Consider the following 21,441-nt stretch of genomic DNA (forward strand, 5'->3'; position numbering starts at 1 on the left):
GGCAGAAGCACTGCCTCCCCCCCCCCAACCCGAGACAAACGGGCATACAAACAGAAGCCACCCAGGCAATGTCAGTCCTTTAATGGCCTGGTCACAGTCCCAGCCCCACACACCTGCAGGGCCCCACACAGCCTGCTTACATTCACACCCGCTGCCACTAGCCCCCCCTCCCCAGGCAACACAGCGGGTCCCGTCTGTCTGGGGAACCCCATCCTGGAGAAACAGCAGGAGCGACAGGGCGCAGTGTCTCCACACTGCCTCCAGGCTCCTACACTCCAGCCTGGGAGCGAGCAGCATTTCGGCAGGAGACACAGGCCCCCGTAGGGGTTGCCCCCCTCGGTCCAGCCCGTTGAATGCCGAGTACCTAACAGGAGTTACGGCAGAACGGACAGATAAGAAAATACTTCTGATATTTCTCAGAAACAGCTTTTAGAAACCAGTTTTTACAGCTCCCTCTAGAAAAAAAAAAAATCAGTTTGGGCATGGGCCACAGCCCAGTTCTTCCACTAGTAAAAACGCTTGTTCCGCTCCTGGCGTTTCTGGAAGACTACAGCTCCCACCACAGCACACACAATGATGCCCAGCAGTGCACAGAGCAGGAGCAGGAACACCTTCCATCCAGTCAGAGGCCCACTTCGGAAATTACCTGTCGGGTCATCCACATTATCTGCAGGAACAAGAAAAGTTAAAGAGACTGGCTCAACCTTGAGTTCTCCAGGATCGCACCCAGGGAGTCACAGCTCCCATGCCGCTCTTTGGCAGAGCGGCTTCTGGAAAAGCCAATGCTGCAGCATTGCTACACTGAGAAGGAACAGGGAGATCATAGCGCTCAAATGATGGATTTAAGTTTTCTCTACAAGACACATTCTCTTTCACTGCCCTGGCAGCAACCACTGGTTGCCGATGCGTGACACTGGCCCCCACACCCAGAACAAGCAACCACTACTATGGCAACTGAGCTTCCAACAGGCCTTAGAAGAATGCAGACCTGACGTCCGAAACCTCCACATCGGGTTTCTGAAGCTTGGAGACTCACCTTTGGGTGACTTAAGGAGGCTGACACTAGGCTCGATCTTGGTCCAGTCAATGTTCTCATCTTCTGGAGGGTGCTCCACCATGAGCTGGAATAGCTTCATCGAGATAATGTCATGATTGTCTAGGAAACAACCATCAGCACTACAGACTGTTAGAAGCCCCGAGAGATGTCCCTACCCTCAGAGCACCCTTAGACCTGCGCTCTGCCAGGTCCAGGTCTCCTTCGCCTCCAGCCACCCTTGTACCCCAGGTATCAAACTGCAGTTGAATACGTTCCTCTGCTTTCAATTGCTTCCGTTCCCTGACCACAGGTCCCATAGCCAATATGGTTTGAAGAGACCAGTGGAAAATTCAGGGAAAACAGACAATCTACTGCATCTATAGCGTTATATTCCAGGCACCAAATAGTATGTATTCCTGTGAGCAAAGGCCACTCACCAGACAGATCTCCAGTGCCAGAAGAAGCCCCAAAGAAGTAGCCAGTAGGCAGTCGGACCCCTGCAATGTCAATGCAGTTCTTCCATTCATTCTTGTCTTCCACATCTGTCATCACCTGTAAGATACACAATAGGAACATCACATCAAAAAAGCACACTGCCATCCTGCCCAGCCTACAGCTCTTCTGGAGCTAGAGGTGCAGGAGAGCAGGCAGCCAAGCCTGGCCAGCTGTTGCCAAGTCACCTACTGACATAGCAACACTCACCCTCAGAACTGCCCTGCCTAACAAGCATAAGATAGCCTGCAGAAGCCACGGGGCTCCCTGCACATCTCACCGTCAGCCGACCTCTGGAGTAGCGAATTGCCAGAAAAGTGTCATGATTCTGGTTCCGAAGGTCGGCGGTACATCCTGCCAATTCCGTCCAGCGTCCATCCTTACTATGATCATAACTCAGGGAGCCGTTATTCACCATAGCAGAGATGTATGGGAAGACACGCTGCAGAGAAGAGAACATCAGTGCTTTCACTCTGCAGGAGCCTTCAAGCTTTGGCCCTGGAACAGCTGCCGTCCCCTGCCTGGCCAGAAACCTCAGCGAGACCAGCAGCTCAGCAAGGCAATCTCAAAGCAACAGAGCCAAAGCTTTGCCTGCACCCTCAGAGCACCCTTAGACCTGCGCTCTGCCAGGTCCAGGTCTCCTTCCCCTCAAGCCACCCTTGTACCCCAGGTATCAAACTGCAGTTGAATATGTTCATCTGCTTTCAATTGCTTCCGTTCCCCGACCACAGGTCCCACAGGTCCAGTACAGAGGGTAGAACAAATAAATCAAGGCTTCTTTTCTGTGTCAAGCTGCTTCTGAACTGAGTGAGAGCTCATTCTGTCTGAAGCAGTTAGAAGGCACAGCTAGGCAGCAGAAATAACCCGCATTTAGGAAAGAAACTTTGCTTATTTTTTGTGGATGACCTGAAGCAAGTTCTCCCTAAGTCTCCTATGGTTTTCTGTGCTTGACCACAGCAACCTCAGAAACCAAAAAAAACCTAACAACATTCATCTTCTGCGACCTAGGCACAATGTAATCCTCCTCTTGAACTCATCCCCTAGTTAGATATCCTCTGTGCTCTGGATCCTCCTATTACTAGAGCAGTCATTTGCGATCCTCTGTATCAAGCCCCCTTATGGGCTGGGACATTACACAGTACGGTGTGACCACGGCAATAAGACTATCCGACCCCAAAAGTAACTTGCAGAGTAAGCATGAGACCAGAAGGGAAAGCTAAAAATAAAGCACAGCGAACTATGTAATCTCACATTAGCAGCCTAACCACTGTTTAGGTTTTGCAGTCAGTGAGTTGGAAGAGGCCAAGCGGAGGCAAGAATTACCCTCTCATTGAGTATCAAGACAACAGGCAGATGGGGTAATTTCCCAGGTGCCTCACAGCTTAAGACAAGTATCATGTTTTTGATGCAAGAGATCTCACTAATGGTTATGTCTTCCGAGCACACTGTAACTAGATCCACACACACTGAGCAGAACAGAAATAAAGCACCATCAGCACCAACACCTCGCAATGGGATTGAACTGGCTTTCTATCAAAGGGAATTCTAGCACAAAAAGCCAGTAGAGGAGTTCCTCTTTTAGATACACATAGGTTGGAAATGGGAGAATAAGGCCAGGAACAGTTTGGACTGATTAGCCAAAGTACAGATAAGTTCAGGAAACAAGGTTCGGGATGAATAAACTTCCTGGTAGATTTCTCTAACTTTAGTTAGTAGGTGATGCACTGAACACTGGCTCTGCATAGCTCTCTAAACCAGCAGAAATAAGGTCTTGGAAATGTATCTGAGTAGGCAACAACATGAGAAGATGGAGCAAGCACCTTACCTCCATTAATGCAAATACATCCTCTTTCCTTTACCAGGTCCCATGACATGGAGAACAGCCATTTCTCATATAAGGAGAAAGGGCTCCTTGGTCCAAGCACAAAGAAGTCAGAGTGCCAAGCCATGAGAAAGCAGCCTCCTTGGCATGGAACAAGCTCCCTCAGCTACTCACCTCTGTTGCTTCATCGTTGGGATACGTATCCAGAAAAATAGCCAATCCATGAAAGTAATCTGTGCTGCCAAAGACAGGACCTGGAACACGGCAGAATACAGTAAACAAAGTTCTCAGAAGAAATACACGCTCTAAAGCAAAACACACATCTGCCATCTCCTAGAGAGTCCAAAATGAAGTGAACGGAAGAGTAATACAATGCTTTACTCATGTACTGAAGTCTCAGTTCATGGTGAGTTTGGCAGCACACTGAGATCTCTTCCAGTCAGCTAGAGCAATAGAGCCCCGCCTCAGCCCAGAGCAAACCCTGCGCAGGCAGCAGCTGCGCGAGAACACTGGATGTGAGACTTGATGAACTACCACAAGCAGGTTTCACACAGCCATGCTCTCCACAGAGCACACCAAGGGAAACACCAGGTACCAGACACTGGCAAGATTTCTGTTAAAAACAGCTGCACAAGTCGTTTGTTGCAAGGTAAGTCACTGAGTTCAGCTGCTACCAGGGCACGAGGGCACAGGAATTCAAGGGTGGGATTCCTGATCTAGTAAAAGTATTTGGAAGGGAGATCAAATAGAAGCTCCAGAGAAAATCTTCTCAGGACAGCGGCAGCTCCAAGTGACAGCTCCTAAGAGCTGTCCTCAGGGCACACATTAGTGCCAATGAGGCCTTGGCTCCCTGCGACCTGCCACCGAGGTTCCCCCACCACCACTGCGCGCTGTTACCTGGCATCAGGCGCTCCCGCGTGTACCACAGGGCGATGCCGTCCCCATGGAGGTTCTTCTTGCCGGCTCCATGGATCTTGAAGTGGACGTGAAGCTCCCAGTCCTTGAGGAAGCAGGGCTGCGGCGAGAGGCGGCAAGGCAGCCTCAGAGTCGGCAGCCTCCCCTCAGGACCCACCCCGGAGCCGGGCCAGGCGCCGGGCCGCCCCGCCCCGCCGGCGGTCTCCCCGCCGGGCCCCGCCGTCCCGGGGCTCTCACCACGCGGTTCCAGATGGAGCCCTCCCTGCTCCGCTCGTCGGGCGTCAGGCGGACGTACTGGCTGGTCACCATGGTGCTGCCCTGGAAGTCCCACAGCGGCATGGCGGCGGAGCCGGCGCCTGCGGCGGGCACAGAGAGCGCGGCTCAGCCAGCGGCGGCTCCGGGGCACCCGCCCCGCCCCGGCCCGCCCCGGCCCTCACCCTGGTACGGCTTCATCAGCGAGTGCTCCCGCTTCAGGTGCTCGCTGTTGCCGTCCGTGAGCTCGGCGGGCGCCAGGCGCGGCCCGGCCACCGCCAACAGCAGCAGCAGCAGCGCCGCCGCCAGCGGCCCGCCCGCACCCGCCGCCGCCATCCTCCGCTGCCGCCTTCCGGCGCGCCGCGCCTCGCCGCTTCCGCCGCCGAGCCCCCAGCGCCGGAGCGGCAGCCGGCCCCGCCAATGAGCGGCGCGCTCATCGGCATCCTCCCGCCTCCCTGGGCAGACGTCACTCCTCGCCGCCAATGGCAGAAGGGAGCGGGGCCAACGGGGAAAGGGCTCCCTCCGCGCCTTGGGCGGGCAGGCGGGAGAAAGGGGCGGGGAGGGGGGGGGTGTGGTGCAGAGCCGCTCCCGGTGTGCATTGCGCGGGGGCGGCGGCGCGCAGCATGCCGGAACCTGTAGTCTCAAGCCGGGCACGTGCGCGCGGGAGCGTGCGCGGCTCGCGCCCCGTCCCCCACCAGGCACGTGACCCCTTCTCGGGGGCCTGTCGCCATGGCAACGCCGTGCAACATGGCGCCGGGCGGCGTGGCGCCGCGCCGGCGGCTCTGTCGGGCCCGGGGTCGCCCCGGCCCTTCCCTCCACCTCGGCCGCGTCCTGCTTCCCCGGGCCACGAAGCGGCAGCGGCGGAGGCGGAGGGCAAAGCTGCCCAGGCAGCGCCGCAAGAACAGCCGAGGCAGCGTGGGGGTCGCAGTCGGCTTTATTGGAGCGTCGTCCCCCTTGCTGGGCGCAGCGGCAGCTCCCCGGTGCCCCACCTGCGTCCAGCGACACAGGCGCTCGGCTTCGGCTGGCCCTGCTGGCTCTGGAATTGCGTCTGGCAGCCCTCGAGATGGGGATTTTTGACTGGGAGACAGAAGCTCCAGCTGGGGTGCGTTTAGGGCAGCGTTGTAGCAAGGTAATCTTGCAGGGCGCCGTCTCCCAGTGGCATGCGCAGCATGGCTGGGACCAAGGCTGTCACAAGGAAATGAAAACCCCCCCTCCGTGAGTGGCTGCCCAGCCAGATGCTCTCTTCGTCTTTGTGCTTATCCCAGATCTTGTGCACGTGCGGGAGTTTCTCTCACGAGTGCAGGATACTGAACCAAATCCTTCTGGAGCCAGGTACTGTGGAGGGGGCAGCAACAGTCACATCCTACAGGAATGGGGGGGAACACACACAGTTTGGTGCATGCCACATGTGAGGGTGCAGTGGGGCCGTGCCTGGTGTGTACAGTATTTACAACCTGGGCAGTGTGTGCACAGCAGCAGCATTTTTGCAGTGTCTGTGCAGTGTGTGGCAGCAGCGTTGATGGACAGGTCCTGAGTGGGTTTTCATTTTGGAGGTGCGCAAGCCCTTGACAGGTGCACAATGGGACATATGCTTCCCTTCACCACAGTGGAGGGTGCTGCGGGAGGATTAGAGGGGTATAAGGAGCGCTGGAAGCTCCTTCCACAGCTGACCTGTGGAAGCCCAGGAGGCAGGGAGAGAAGGGAAGTTGACTGATCGTTGAAAGACTGGGTGGGAAAACCCTTCTGAGGATGGTAGTCTGGGGGTCAAGGCCCAGGCAAGCTCTCAGGGGGAGCGTAGGGGCCAGAGAGCTTGGCCATGGCTTAAGAACCTGCACTTCAGTCCAGTCCCGCACTTAGTGGCTCTCACTTCTTCCGGTTCATGATCTGGCTGGAAATCCAGTTCATCCCATCCTGGAAGGAAGAGAGGTAGATGAGAGTATGGCCCTAAGAGCATCCCAGGCCCTTAGCTGTTCTGCCACCTCTACAGAGCTCGCAGACCCTTGCCTCTCTACCTGCACTCCTTCCCCAGACAGGGCTGAGCAGGCCTGGATCTGCCATTCCCGGTCCCGGTAAGTGTGGAGGCTCAGTCCTTCTGCGATTTCGGCTGCGGGTGCTGCAGTCACTAGGTCCTGCTTGTTAGCAAACACCAGCAGTGGGACTCCCGTGAGAGATTCCTCCTCAGTGAGCTCCGCCAGCTCCTGCCAAGAGAGAACCATCCCCCAGGAGTGCTGCCCCAGGAAGCCCTCTTCTGTGGAGCTGCTCCAGCCGCTTGCCATTGCCCTAGCTGGCCTGGGCTGCCTGGGGTGGGATGGAGCAGCTCTCTCCAGCAGAGTGTCTCATTCCCCTGGCTGGTGCTGATAACGTGCCCGAAGAAGCCATGAGGTCTTATCTGCCAGATATCCCAAGGGAGAGACAAGTGCCCCTGAAACTACATCTGCCTTGAAGAGAACCTGGGAGTAGCATTCAGTATTATCAGAAGATAAAACACTCCCAGCACCAAGGTAGTCTTGGACATAGTGCCCCTAACTAGCCCTGCTGTCAGCCCCATGTTGTCTGGCACACCCACGCCTCTGTTCCAGGCGGCATCAGATGTTGGTACAGGCTAGACTGGCACTCAGAGTCTCACCTTCCCCTGCTTGGTTTCATTTCTAGGTTTTGTAACTCTGAATTCACTACTTGAGGTTCAAAGAATAAATCTATGCTTTGTCGTGTTGTTAACCTGGTGCTGGGAACGTGGGAGGACAGGGGTAAGGCAAGTAAACGAGGGGTCGCTCTCACATGCTCTCACTCAGGAGAGGCAGGGTTGGGGGTTGTCTGTCAGCTGCTGCTTTTACAAAAGGAGTTTGGGGAACCTTGGGACGGGAGCAGAGTTGACCCCAGGTCAGATAGCCCTGGGACATCACAGCCAGCTTGGGTAAAATTGGGGTGGGGCACATCTGCATGCTGGCCGCCTGTGGTGCTGGGTAGAGACCCTGAACACAAGCCCTTCCCATGCAGCACTAGGGGCAGCTCAGCCCCTCAGGGGACAGCCCGTAGCAGCGTTGCCCCACGGTAGAGTACAGCCTCACTCCTCACTTAGTCCTCAGAGAGTTGGTAGCACCCCAGTCTGAGCCCTCGGACCCCACAGCCACCCCAACCCAGCCCCAGGGCTCTTCTGCCCTGGGTCTGGCCCCTCGTACCTGCCCCGTCTCCTCGAAGCGCTTCTGGTCTGCGCTGTCAATAACATAAATCTGCCACAGGGACAAAAGGGACAGTGAGCACCTGGCTGCACAGCCCCTGTGCCTTCTGCAAGGGCTCCAGGGCTCTGCTGGCCTACGGAGGCCCCAGTGCAGAGCGCACAGCTCTCCTGTGCGTGGGGCTGCCTGCAGCCGCCCCACTCACCAGCAGGTCTGTGTTGCCCAGATACTTCCTCCAGTACGGACGGATGGAGCGCTGCCCCCCAATGTCCCAGACATTCAGCTTGAAGCCATGCGAGTGGACGCTTTTTATGTTGAACCCCTGCACAGGGAAGCAAACCCAAATGTCACACAAGGGGAGGGCAGGACCTGCCACCCACCCACCATGCATCACCAGGAGCAGTACCTACCTGGGTGGGCGTGATGGTGCTAACCTCCTCGGATGCCAGGCGTTTCAGCAGTGTGGTCTTCCCAGCGTTGTCCAGCCCCAGCAGGATGATGCGAAGCTCCTGCTCTGAGGAGCCCTTCAGCTTCTGGATGACGGAGAGCAGCCCCTGGGGGCAAGGGATGCTGGAGGAGCCGTGTGGGGTGCTGGGATGTTGCAGATTGCCCTGGTTTCAGAGGGAGGAGCTGGGTGCCCTGTTGGCCATGGGTACCCAGTGTGTGCTGAGCCAGCTCCAGGACTTGGGTCCCAAAGTATCCAGGCTCGAGACGGTTCCATGGCAGCTCTGTCCAGCCTCAATCCCTGTCCCTTGGGCGTGCTGACCCTGCCCGGGGAGCCCTGCCAGCTCTCTTGGGCAGGCTGGAGGGACAAGCCGGGGGTGATACCCTCGTCCTGCGCTGCCAGCCTGTCTGGCAGTGCCACAGTGCAGCCAGGAGCTGGTGCCAGGGCACCGACTCCAGAGCAGGTGGGATCTCGCTGGATCTCACTTACCTTCTGCACCTCACCCATGGTCTGGAGTCACCACAGCCCACGGCAGGCCTGGGGAGCTGCTGGGGGCTCATCCCCAGGGCCAGCCGGCAGCTGCGTGACTGGCCCATGCCCCATCACCGCAGCAGGAAGAGGATTAAAAGTTCCAGAATTAGCTACTGTTTCTCCATTTACCCACAGCATTAAATAATGCCGTCAGCAAATCCCCCAGCCAGCTGTCACCGAGCCCAGCCATCACCTCTCCCTGCGCCAGGATAAGCTGGACCCTGCTGGACAGGTCACTAGGGCACAGAGCATCCCACTCCCCACGGTGTCATGCTGCATAACGGGCTATGCATGCTCGGGCTGTGACCTGCCAAGGGCCAGCGGGCAGTCCCGGCCAGCGCAGATGCCAGCGCGGCAGGAAGGTGTGGGACCCAGGAATCAGAGTGTGGCTGGCCGTGGGATGGAGCAATGCAGCCGGGGTGTAGGTGGTCCTGGGACTGGCACTGCAGCCTCCGAACAGGTCTGTGTCCCTACACCAAGAGCACAGGGCTACCCGTTGCTGAGATAGTGGCGGTAGGCCACAGCCCCCCCCCATTTTTCAGTGCACAGAGCTGGCACCGCGCTCTGGACCCGGTCCCTTGGCCCAGTGGCACTAGACAGCGCCTGGCAGAGCGCAGCAACAGTGTGCACCTGGCCCAGACCCCAAAGCCAAGCTGAAATTACCAGCAAGAGATGCTGTGAGCAGGGGATGGGGGCAGAGAGAGGGCAGCCAGGGCTGCCAGGCCTTTACTCTCCCTGCCGGCCCCGAGGACCCTGGCAGGGCGTGCAGGAGGCAGCAGGGCTGGAGCCGGCTGTCCTGGAGCCAAACAGGGCAAGCCTGCTGGGACTGCACTCACCCTGCCCTGCAGCCCTGCCTGAGTGGCAGGAGATAATGTCTGGCCAGAGCTGCCCTAGGCCACGTCACCCTCTGCCTGTGCTCCCTGCTCTCGTCCGAGGGAAACCACCAGGCTCTGGAGCAGGTCGAGGGCTGGGATGAAGATAGCTGGAGATCAGAGCTGGCACAGGACAAGGGTCTGGAGGGGCACAAAAGCCACTCACTTTTCCCTAGCAGCATACCCCAGTCCAGGCTGGGCAAGGGGCTTGTCCATTCACCATTTGGATTTATTATGCTAATTAAGCAGTTTGTTGGATTCTTGCATGCTGCAGCTCAGTCCTCGGATCAGGTTTCCTAGCAGAGAGGTTATCCTTGTGGTGAGGACCGTGAGTCACGCACTCTTGGTGAGACATTTTTATTTATAACTCCTGCTGCAAAGCCAAGCCAAACAATGCAGTTATGCTCTGACAAAGGAAAGAGAAGAAGCACAATTGCCCCCCATCTGCATTGCTCGTACATGCTGCAGCAGGGTGCGAGGGGGGACAGTAACAGACCAAAGCCACCTCCTGCTCCCTGCTGCCCACAGACCGTGCCAGGACTGCAGCGTGCTAATGCCGCACTGCTTTTGTGCATATTCATACTGGAAACACTTCATTTTTCTCTGCATAGATCTGCACCCAACTTAATGTTAGGGTTCTGCTTTTGATAGGTTAATCACCTACCTTACGTCCCAGTTATTAGCATTTACATGAGTGGGTTGCCATGGTGCTCTGCGGTTTATCCTGTAACTGTGAGGTACTTATATTTCCTAACAAATATCCTAAAATATACTTGACTGGTTTGTGGTTGCTGATGAACATGGAACCCCAACCTAGGAGATGGGCAAAACTGCTTAGGCATCAGTTTGGTGACTCAAAGTTACACGTCCACCGCGCCTCTCTGCCAAGCTTTGCCCGAGTCCACATCGCAGGCAGCTTTTCCTTGCAAAGCTTTGCCCGACGCCGACCTCCCAGCGTCAGCAGCTCCGGGCAGCAGCCAGCATGGCCTGGGGGGCACAGGGCCCCCAGGGGCTGTGGGGCTGGCAGGGAGCTGCAAGCCCAGCCGGGTGCCAGAGTTGGGTCGGACGAGGCCGGGGACAAGGATCCCCCTCGGCAGCACGTGGTGGGGCACGCGGGACCGTGCCGATGCTGCCATCGACCCAGCTGCCTTCCCTCCCTCCTGCCCTGCTGCCAGCTTGGGTGATGCTGCCTCTGGTACCCAAGGAGCCCTGCAGGTCCCCAGGCTGCTGAGCCTGGGCAGGCTCAGTGCAGAGCCGGGGGCCGAGGGCGGAGATGGGGTCCCTGCTGCCCCCCCCCAAAACAGTTCAGCCCGTGCAGGTGCCAGGGGCTCAGTCTGGTGGCCAGGGGACTAGAGGGGGACAGGAGGGAAGGGGACAGGGATGGGAATGGTGCTGAGGGCCAACTGGCACCAAAGCAAGGGGTGCGCGATGGTGCTGGGACAAGGAGTGCGTGATGGCGCTGGGACAAGGGTGGTGATGGCACCGGGACAAGGGTGGTGATGGTGCCGGGTGGTGGGTGGCGATGGCGCCAGGACACGGGTGGCAATGGCGCCAGGCGGCGGGTGGCGATGGTGCTGGGTGGTGGGTGGGGATGGCGCCAGGCGGCGGGTGGCGATGGTGCCGAGTGGCAATGGCACCAGGATGAGGGTGGCGATGGCGCCAGGACGAGGGTGGCGATGGTGCCGGGACGAGGGTGGCGATGGCGGCGGGTGGCGGGTGGCGATGGCACCAGGACGAGGGTGGCGATGGTGGCGGGTGGTGGGTGGCGATGGCGCCAGGACAAGGGTGGCGATGGCGCCAGGCGGCGGGTGGCGATGGTGGCGGGTGGCGATGGCGCCAGGCGGCAGGTGGCGATGGTGCCGGGTGGCAATGGCACCAGGACGAGGGTGGCGATGGCGCCAGGACGAGGGTGGCGATGGTGGCGGGTGGCGGGTGGCGATGGCGCCGGGCGGCGGCTGGCAATGGTGGCGGGTGGCGGGTGGCGATGGCGCCAGGACGAGGGTGGCGATGGTGGCGGGTGGCGGGTGGCGATGGCGCCGGGCGGCGGCTGGCGACGGTGCAGGCCGGCGGGTGGCGATGGCGCCGGGCGGCCGGGCTGGAGGTGCCTGCGAGCTGCGAGGGAGGCAGCCTCCTCTCCCAGCCCCATTTCAGCTGTGGTTTTGGTTTCCATAGTGACACTTCCTGTGGCAGCGAAAAGAGGTAGTGGCGGAGCTGCGCGAGGCTGGCAGCGCTGCGCCCTCGCCCGCGCCCGCCGCCCGGGATGCTGCGGGGCCGCAGGCCGCGGCGCTAGCCCGCTCCGGCCCCGGCCGCGCCAGGCATGCAGGGCAAGGCCAAGCTGCTCCTGGTCCACAACGGCCGCATGGTGAGTGGCACCCGCCCCGCGCGGCCCCCGCCTTGCTGCCGCCCCGGGGCGCCCCGGCCGGCGGTGCCGTGGGGCGCCCCACGCCGCAGGCCTCCGCCGGGCCCTGCCCCGGGCCGGGTGGGCGAGCGAGGGGCTGGTTGGCGCTGGGGTGCAGGGGGGACACCGCGGGAGAGGGACCCGGGGCGTGCGGGAAGGGCTGAGCACGGGGCAGCGTGATGTGGGGCTGGGGTGGGGGCTGCAGGGCTGGGGTCACCAGCAGGCAGGAGTGTGTGGGGCTGGGTGACAGTCAGGGATGTATGGGGCTGGGGTGACGGGCAGGGATGTGTGGGGCTGGGTGACAGGCAGAGATATATGGGGCTGGGGTGACGGGCAGGGACATGTGGGGCTGGGGTGACGGTCAGGGATGCATGGGGCTGGGGTGACGGGCAGGGATGCATGGGGCTGGGTGACGGTCAGGGATGTGTGGGGCTGGGGTAACGGTCAGGAATGCATGGGGCTGGGTGACGGTCAGGGATGCGTGGGGCTGGGTGACGGTCAGGGATGCATGGGGCTGGGGTAACGGTCAAGGATGTATGGGTCTGGGGTGACAGTCAGGGACCTATGGGGCTGGGGTGACGGTCAGGGATGTATGGGTCTGGGGTGACAGTCAGGGACGTATGGGGCAGGGGTGACGGGCAGGGATGCATGGGGCTGCGGTGATGGTCAGGGACGTATGGGGCTGGGGTGACGGGCAGAGATGTATGGGTCTGGGTGACAGGCAGGGACGTATGGGGCTGGGGTGACGGTCAGGGATGCATGGGGCTGGGTGACGGGCAGGGATGTATGGGGCTGGGGTAACGGTCAAGGATGTATGGGGCTGGGGTGACGGTCAGGGACCTATGGGGCTGGGTGATGGTCAGGGACGTATGGGGCTGGGGTGACGGGCAGAGATGTATGGGTCTGGGTGACGGGCAGGGATGTATGGGGCTGGGTGACAGGCAGGGATGTATGGGGCTGGGGTGACGGTCAGGGACCTATGGGGCTGGGGTGACGGTCAGGGGTGTGTGGGGCTGGGGTGACGGTCAGGGATGCATGGGGCTGGGGTGACGGTCAGGGATGTATGGGGCTGGGGTGACGGTCAGGGACGTATGGGGCTGGGGTGACGGGCAGGGATGCATGGGGCTGGGGTGACGGTCAGGGACGTATGGGGCTGGGGTGACGGTCAGGGGTGTGTGGGGCTGGGGTGACGGTCAGGGATGTATGGGGCTGGGGTGACGGGCAGGGATGCATGGGGCTGGGTGATGGGCAGGGACTATGGGGCTGGGGTAGCGGTCAGGGGTGTGTGGGGCTGGGTGATGGTCAGGGATGTGTGGGGCTGGGGGAAGGGGGGACGCGTATATCCCAGGCAGTCAGGGGTATGTGGGGCTGGGGTAGCAGGGGCGGGTGAGGATGTACGGCAGCGGGGTCACGGGCAGGCAGGGAGGCACGCGGCTGGGTTGCGGGTCGCAGGGCAGGGATGTGTGGGGCTGGGCAGCACCGGCAGGGCAGAAGTGTGTGGGGCTGGGTAAGGGCTGGGCAGGCGAGAGCAGGGAACAGGCAGGGTAGCTGGGTGGGACTGGGGAAACGGGCATGGCAGGGACGTGTGGGGCTGGGTAACAGGGACAGGCAGGGCTGCGCTTGTGGGGCTGGCGCAGGAGGCAGGAAGGGCAGGCCGGGCCGGGCTGCGTGGGGCTGGCGGCGGGGGGCTGGCGGTGGCGGGGGGGGGGGGGGGGGGGGGGCTGGCCGGCGGGGCCGCAGGAAGGCCGGCGCTGAGCGGCCGGGAGGCAGAGCGGCGCCTCGAGTGCTTTTGCTGAGCTTTAACTGTCTGAGCCGGGCTCAGCGCGAAGGCTCTGCCCATCTCCGCTCGCCGTGGGTCGCGGCCTACCACCTGGGGCAGGTGTCTGGGGCAAACCTCCCCCAGCAGGCGATGCTCCGGGGCACCTCGCCCCGCAGAGCCCCGGGCTGCGAGCTCCGGCCAGCCCTGAGCTCTGCTCTCGGGTCTCTGCCCGCCCCGGTAGCGCCAGGCACCCAGGAGGGAAGGAGCAGGCAGTTTGCCGGCTGAGGGCTGTGGTTCTCCTTCCTTCCCTCCCCTCCTCCCCTCCTCTTCCTGTGCCGGGGAGGCTACATCTGATAGCATCTGCCTTTCCCCCAGCCGCTGGCCTGAGCCCTGGGGCAGTAAACACAGGAGCTGAAACAAAGGCAGCAAACGCCCGGCTCCTGCTGGCTGTGCCCCAGAGGAGCCCCCCGTCCTGCCCCTGCTGCGGGGGGCACCAGAGCATGTAACTAGCACCAGAGCAATGTTTGCTGGCAGCCCTCATCCCTTGCTCCTGAGCCTGAGCTGGGCTTGCTGCGACGCTGCCGCCTGCCTGGACATTGCTCTGTCAGGGCTGGCAGACACCGTTCGCCCTTTCTCACCTCTCCGCTCTCCATTCCTGCAGGGCCCAGCTGTGTCGGATGGAGGTAAGGCTGCTCTTTGCTTTGGGATGAGGGTATGGCATCATCTTCAGGGGAGGGGAAGGCTCACAGCCAGCCTGGTGCCAAGGCCCAGTCTGCGTGGAGCCAGCCAGAAACCAGCAGAGAGCCAAGTCCTGTGTCAGCCCAGGCCATGCTGTGAATGGGTGCACGGCTGGCCCCCCCACAGCCCCCACCAAGCCCTGTGCCAGATGCTCTCCATATTCCCCTATCATTCCTCCCATACGGCCACGTTGTGCCTGTCCCTCCCAGCTGGCTCCTTGGCTGGGGCTCGTGGGTGCTGGAAGCGAGGTGCTTCCCGGGGCAGGCAGAGTCCGGGTAGCAGCCAGCGCAACGCTCTCTGAGGTGAGGCTGGCTGACCGTCTCGTTGTGCACTGGAGATCTCAGCCAGCCCATTCACATGTCTCGGCCCCGCTGTAGGAACCTTTCAGCACACCATCTCACCGGGTGCTGGTCCCATGACACTGTGGCTGGCGGTTCCTGCCTGCACACACAACAGAGCAGGGTGTGCAAAGTTATGTCTTGTTTTGGCCAGAATACGAACTGTGGAGAGCCAGGCAAGACAGAAAACTGTCTCCTCCTCTCTGCTCAGGAGCATCCAGGACACTGCTCTGCTCCTGCTCCTGATTGGCCCTGGGAATTTCCATCTTTTTGACAGAGGGACTGCATTTGAATGCACAATCGGTTAGGGTTTCCCCTAGGGTTTTCTCAGCATTGAGAGCCGGTGATTGTAATTTCAGTGGCCCCCCTCCCACAGGATTGGTTTCTCAGCAGGAGGAGAAGGAGTGGAGGGAGAAGGCAAGTTCAGGCAGAAGTGTGGGGGCAATGCCAGAAAAGGTGCCTCCGCTCGTTCTCTGAGCTTTCCTTCCATGCCATGTGCGCCCCGTTTCCCCTTCCCGCCTGCTCTCCCTCCCCAGCGTGGTGCCTTCCTCACGCATCGGCTTTGTTCCTCTGGGAGATGAGTCACATGTGGAGTCACTGTGACATCTCTGGGGAGGATGGCAGCGCTGGCAGGGGGTGTTGTCATGCCGGAAGGTGTCAGCTGTGTCATCGTGGCTCTCCGGTCTGCTGAGGATACTTCTGTGATGCACAGAGCAACAGCTCTGCTCTGCACGCTCCTTTCTTGAGATCTCACAGGGGTCTGATCTGCCCGTCCATGTCCAGGACAGAGCAGATGAACTTGCTGCAGATACAGGGGCTGCTGATGACTGGGAGGTGATGCCTCGTTGGCTGGCTCAGCCCCAGCTGAGCATCCACACAGGCAGGGCTCCTGGGCAATTTCCAGGCAGCCAGAACTGACCTTTTGTCTGCCTCAGAGTTAAATGCCTCCAGGGCCCGTGGCAGCAACCACAGTGTGAACAGCCTGCCGGGACCACAGACCACATGCAGCTCCACGCAGAAGTCCGTGGTCAGCTGGGCTGAATCCTTCGAGACACTGCTCCAAGATCGCGTGGCTGTCACCTACTTCACTGTAAGTGCCACAGCCCAGACCTCAGTTCTGATCCCATCTGCAGGAGCGGTCCTAGCAGTCTGCAGTTGAGCCAACACACATCCTTGGTACCCTGTTGACATTGCTGTCCCTGCGGCCTCAGCCCTTGTCCTGTGCTGTCTCCAAACCTGGCCAGCCCAGAGCTGGCTGTCCCCGCTGTCCTCTCCATTACCCTTCCCATTTGGGGCCATGAAGCCACGGGTCCCCACATACTTTGAACACCTTACCTGGAGCCAGGCTTCCCCCAGGGCATGGCACCAGCATGCTCTGTACTCTCTGCTGTCTCCTATCCCCGCACGGGTTAGCTGGCTTGTGAGGAAGCAGTGCCAGCCATGTCACCTGCCCTCTCTGCCCCACAGGAGTTCCTCAAGAAGGAGTTCAGCGCTGAGAACGTCTACTTCTGGCAGGCATGCGAGCGCTTCCAGCAGATCCCAGCCAGCGACACACAGCAGGTACTGGCTGAGGCTCTGTCGCACAGCTGCTGGGACAGACGGCGGGTAGCCTCTCGGGTGGAGGTGGAAGTCATGCCATTATGTCCCTGGGTACTGTGTGCAGGGTTCTCTGCCTCACCAGGGCCCTGCAGGGCCTAGGGTGGCATGTGGCCCCAGCAGACTCCTATTGCGGAACGCCAAGCAGCTTGGGGTCTCTTATGGGAGGGACAAGGAGATGGATGCAATGTGCATCTGAAAAGCCGTATGCAGGATGGCCTGTCCCACAGAGCAGGAAATGCTTCTCCACCCTACTGCAAAAAAGATGGTGGAGAGTGCTGCTGCGAGAACAAGGGCTGGGAAAAAAAGACCAAAGGAAAGAGAGTAGACCAGAGGAGGCAGAGCCATGTCTTTAGGGAGAGACCAGCATGTTGTGCCCAGAGCCTGGCACTGAATCACACAGGCCAGCTCTCATGCCCACCCTGCACCCCAGGTACTGGGGCAGTTCCGGGTATGACTTGGGCATTCAGTGCTGAGGTAGCATTTGAGCTCAGTGGGGTGAGCCAGGGGCTCCCCACATGGTAGCAGTCAGGAGGGGGCTGTTAGTCCCAGTCTGATCCCTGCTCCCCCAGTTGGCACAGGAGGCCCGGCGGATCTACGACGAGTTCCTGTCCAGCCACTCGGTGAGTCCCGTGAACATTGACAAGCAGGCCTGGATTGGGGAAGACGTGCTGGCCACCCCATCCCCGGACATGTTTCGTATCCAGCAGCTCCAGGTGAGACGGCTGCCCCAGCCCAGCTCCAGCCCCCTGTGGCTGAGCAGCAACCCTGCTCCACCCCATGCGCAAGATGGGGGCTCTGGGACACGTCTCCTACATCCCCCACTCGCTGCTGTTGCCAGAGACTGGGGATTGCCATGCTACAGGGCACTGGCCCGAAAGGGCTCTAGGTGAGCAAGCGTCATGAGCACACGTTCTCCTTTTGCAGATCTTTAACCTGATGAAGTTTGACAGCTACACGCGCTTCGTGAAATCCCCACTCTACCAGGCCTGTTTGAGGGCAGAGAGCCAGGGGCAGCCCCTGCCAGACCTGCGGCCCCACTCCCGGAGCAGTAGTCCCCCACCTGACCTCAGCAAGGTGAGTCGGGTGGGAAGGGGATGACAGAGACCTGTTCCTTGGCCTGACAAAATGGTGCTGGCCCCTTTCCCTGCTGGTAGCTGCAAGGTAGCCCCAGGCTGAGATTGGGTAAGGGGCTGGGCAGTGGGGGAAAGGGAAGGGGCAGCCTTGAAGATCCCCAGTGATGTCCAAGACAATCTCTATTTGTGCCAGAAGTCAAAGCTGAAGCTGGGCAAATCTCTACCACTGGGTGTGGAGGCAGCAGGCAGCAACACCAAAAGCAGCCCGCGCCGGTCCTTCAGGAAGGGGGAGCGAAGGGAGCCCTCATGGGCAGGTAAGTGCTGCTCTGAGTTGGAGTGGCCATGACCACACCTGGCTGCTGGTCCCCAAAGGGTCCCCACTGTCCTTTTGACTGCATGTCTATCTCCTAGAGGGAGGAGAAGGCAGTGGAAGCGCCATGCTATGGCGGGAATCCCAGGGCTCTCTGAACTCTTCAGCGAGTCTGGACCTGGGCTTCCTGTCCTCTACCAGCACAACCACCAGTCCCTGGACAGAGGTGAGTGTCATTGCGCAGGTCCTGCAGCCTCATGCTGCTGGCTGGGCCCATCCCACCTCACCTCTCCCCACAGAGCCACCGGAAGAGCCTGGGAGGCACTGAGGCGGAGCCGCAGGCCAAGCCGATGAAGTACTGCTGTGTGTACCTGCCGGATGGCACAGCTTCACTGGCCTCTGTGCGGCCTGGCCAGTCTATCCGCGACATGCTGGCTGGGATATGTGAGAAGCGTGGCTTCAGCCTTCCTGACATCAAGGTCTACCTAGTGGGGAACGAGCAGGTATGGTCGGCACAGGGAAGAGAGGGGGCTCCCACCAACTGGGCTGGTGCTGCACAGACCTTCTCTACGCTGGGGCTGAGCACTGCCCGTGGGCTCTATCCTGATGGCTTTGGCTCTTCCAGAAAGCTCTTGTGCTGGACCAGGAGTGCTCTGTGTTGGCAGACCAGGAGGTGAAGCTGGAGAACAGGATAAGTTTTGAGTGAGTGTGAGCTTCGGGATGGGTGCTGTTGCCCATGTGTGTCCAGTCTGCATCATGCACAGCACCTTGGCCTCCCCACTGTGCCCCAGTCCCAGCTCCCTGAGCAGGCCCAAACACTCTGGCTATATCCCCATGTGTCCTGCCCATCTCACTTGTCCCAGCGCATCTCAGCCTGCTCCATATGCTGCCTGCAGACAGCATCTCCTGCCTCTCTGCAGGCTGGTAATTTCCTCCCTCAACAAGACCATCCGCATCACGGCAAAGTCAACTAAGCGCATCCGGGAAGCACTGCAACCTGTACTGGGGAAATACGGTGTGAACGTGGAGCTGGTGCTGCTGCGGCGGGTGAGAGCTATCCCCTTTGTGAGCACAGTCCCTGTGTCTTGCAGCTAGGACACTGCATTGGGGTGCTGGCAGAGCTCCCTGGGCGCAGGGCTTGGGCCAGGGGTTGGCTGCTCCTCCTACCCACAGTGGTGAGGACCAGGCAGTGTCAACAGGGGTGGTCAGGAGCAGTGATTTGTGTCAGGAGTGGGCTGCAGGTTTGCAGGGAGTTACCAGCGTTTGAAATGGGCTATGGCATGCAGCAGTGGTCTGGGAGGGACTGGGCGAGATGTGCAGCTGTGCAGCCCACCGGCCGTGACCTGGTCAGAGCTCCCCTGGTCTCAGGGGAGAGCTGCCTCTGCCAAGTGCCGTGCCACACTGAGCATGACACTGATTTGCTTTGTTCCTGCTGCAGCAAGGCGAGCCAGGGGCCCTGGACCTGGAGAAGCTGGTTAGCACGGTCGCTGCTCAGAAACTCATCCTGGAAACACCAGCAGGTAACATCTGGGGAGACACTGGAGCCTCCCTGTGGCTCTGGCTGGCCCAGAGCCATGTTCTCAGGCTGTCCTGCGATATCCCGTGAGGGACCAGGCTGCTTCCTGCTGGCCTTGGCTTCTGCTCCCTGGGACGGGCGCTGTGTTGTTGTGGGCTCTCCAGACTGGGACACTGACACGGGATGGTGCTGGGCCTCACTGATCTTTGTATTGCAGATGCGAGAGTGATGGAGAGTGCCGAGGCCGCAGCTGCCCTCTCCCCACTCCGGAGCGAGGTGAGTCCAGGACCTGTGTCCCACTGCCCTGGGCAGAGATGGGAGATGCCCCCGGGCTGCTGTCACGGTCCATGGGGACAGTGTGCCCCACTGTGCCCCCTGCAAGTGCCATAAGGGTGCTGAGACAGGAACCAGGCTGGGGGAGGGCACAGGGTACATGGCCTGGGGGAGCCCTGCTTGCTTGTGCCATCTCTAAAGTATGCGCTGCTCATCACAGGAGGGAAGCCCAACAGCAACAGAGGCCAACACACTGTGGGAGATGCCCTCCTCCTTCTCCAGGCCCCGGTCATCAGCTGCCACAAACCTGAACCGGCGCACATATGACCTGGAAGGTGAGACCTGGTGCATCCCAAACCCAAGGGACTGGGGCAACACATGGGATGAGGGAAGAAGGGCTCCTGGTGTGCTGGGGGTGGGTGCAGGGTCCTGTGGGTGCTGGGGGCGGGGTGCAGGCTCCCATGGAGTAGGGAGCCTGGGATGTGCCTGGGATGTGTTCAGGGTCATGTCAATTGGAGAGGGCTGCTGAGGGGTTGGGATGGGGACCCGTGTGCAGGGCTTGGCTGAGTGACCTGCTCTTCCCCCAGGGCTGGTGGAGCTGCTGAACCGTGCACAGAGCTGCCGAGCCAACGACCAGCGTGGGCTGCTCTCCAAGGAGGACCTGGTCCTGCCTGACTTCCTCCAGCTCCCCGGGCAGGATGATAGTGCCTGCGAGGGGTCAGATCAGCCATGCAACCCTCACACAGGCTCCAAGGGAGACAGCCAACCTCACCCCACAGAGCCAAAGCCAGCTCAACCTCCGGTTGACTACGAGCTCCGCTGAGTCCTGCTGCACGTCTGCACCCAGCACGTGGTACCCCCGGGCCATGGCAGGGTCCAACACGGGGCCTGACCAGCCCCTGCCCTGCACTGCTGGCACTGCCCGGACCGCAGATTCATCCACGTCCCGTCCTAAACTGTTGTGTCGTGTTGCCGTGAGTGGTTGAGCAGCTGCCATGCCCCTCAGTGGGGTCACATCCTGGTGCACATCAAGGGAGTCCTGTACATAGTTTGAGCCCTTGTGCAAAGCACTTTGCAGTGTCCCATGCACACCTGGCACTGTCCTGCCCAGTGCTTCTGCCTCCTCTTCCTGGGGCAGAGCTGCCCCTGGGCAAATCCTACCCATGCCAGGCTGGCACAGCCCTGTTGACTGCCTGAGTGGTGAGAGCAACCATTCAGCTGAAGGGTGTGAGGGATGGAGAGGACATGAACAGATAGGGTGGCAAGGCAGGGGCCAGCCCTATACCCCAGTGCAGTGGGCAGGCAGGGTCAGGAGAACATGTGCAGAGCTAAGGGATGGATCAGGCCTCTGTCCCAGCAGGAATATGGGGTGCCTTAGTTATTGATATGGGGCCAATTAGCCCTGTGGGCCTATCCTTTAAGTGGCTGTGGCTACCCAGCTCCTTGGAGAGCATGGTTGTGCTGGCCTGTGCCCTAGGGTGACCCCAGCACCAGACAGGTTTGTTACTGTCTGTGTTGCACGAGCATGACTGAGCCTGACTGTGCCAGGCTCAGTGCAGTCCTGTCCTTGGGCTCGCTGAGATGGACAGGGGCAGCAGCTGTAGCACTGCCGTGGTAGAGCAGGACACAGAGGCTGACACGGTTCCTGCCCCCCTGGCTGACAGACTGTCAGCTTGTTATCTGCCCGGGGTCACCAGGTTCATGCCCTGAGCAGAGAGAGGCAGAGCTAGCAAGGTGTCCCAAAGGACTCTGCCTCCTTCCTGCAGTGAGACCCTGCATGGGAGGGTACAGAAATGACCCACAGGCAGCAAATGCCTGCAGGTCCCCTATCCTGGGCTCCCTGCTGGAGTCCTGGACACTCAGCCCTTGGGGACAGGCCTTCATGGTGCTGTGGGA

At 60.3% G+C, this 21,441-nt stretch overlaps 3 protein-coding genes across 3 annotated transcripts; 1 reads left to right on the forward strand and 2 right to left on the reverse strand.

Annotated features, from left to right (window-relative positions):
* Positions 1-64: 64 nt before the first annotated feature.
* On the reverse strand, positions 65-4,903 carry LMAN2 (lectin, mannose binding 2). The gene is made up of 8 exons (XM_068959697.1): positions 4,703-4,903; positions 4,503-4,621; positions 4,248-4,365; positions 3,525-3,604; positions 1,809-1,970; positions 1,474-1,588; positions 1,037-1,156; positions 65-667 (listed from the first exon to the last, which is right to left on the reverse strand). Exons 1-8 carry the CDS (start codon positions 4,851-4,853, stop codon positions 507-509), a joined length of 1,026 nt encoding a protein of 341 aa, XP_068815798.1. The 5' UTR covers positions 4,854-4,903; the 3' UTR covers positions 65-506.
* A 465-nt stretch (positions 4,904-5,368) lies between these two features.
* Positions 5,369-8,645, reverse strand: LOC104138974 (ADP-ribosylation factor-like protein 3). Its single transcript, XM_009666895.2, has 6 exons — positions 8,628-8,645; positions 8,104-8,247; positions 7,899-8,015; positions 7,697-7,747; positions 6,530-6,715; positions 5,369-6,428 (listed from the first exon to the last, which is right to left on the reverse strand). Exons 1-6 carry the CDS (start codon positions 8,643-8,645, stop codon positions 6,381-6,383), a joined length of 564 nt encoding a protein of 187 aa, XP_009665190.1. The 3' UTR covers positions 5,369-6,380.
* Positions 8,646-11,713: 3,068 nt separating this feature from the next.
* On the forward strand, positions 11,714-20,979 carry RGS14 (regulator of G protein signaling 14). The gene is made up of 15 exons (XM_068959730.1): positions 11,714-11,903; positions 14,360-14,381; positions 15,710-15,864; positions 16,242-16,334; positions 16,943-17,086; positions 17,298-17,447; positions 17,640-17,760; positions 17,858-17,982; positions 18,056-18,259; positions 18,382-18,458; positions 18,677-18,803; positions 19,195-19,276; positions 19,490-19,548; positions 19,766-19,880; positions 20,133-20,979. Exons 1-15 carry the CDS (start codon positions 11,859-11,861, stop codon positions 20,366-20,368), a joined length of 1,755 nt encoding a protein of 584 aa, XP_068815831.1. The 5' UTR covers positions 11,714-11,858; the 3' UTR covers positions 20,369-20,979.
* The last annotated feature ends 462 nt before the right edge of the window (positions 20,980-21,441 follow it).

Source organism: Struthio camelus, chromosome 13, assembly GCF_040807025.1.
Source record: "Struthio camelus isolate bStrCam1 chromosome 13, bStrCam1.hap1, whole genome shotgun sequence".
In the NCBI taxonomy this organism is placed as follows: Eukaryota; Metazoa; Chordata; class Aves; order Struthioniformes; family Struthionidae; genus Struthio; species Struthio camelus.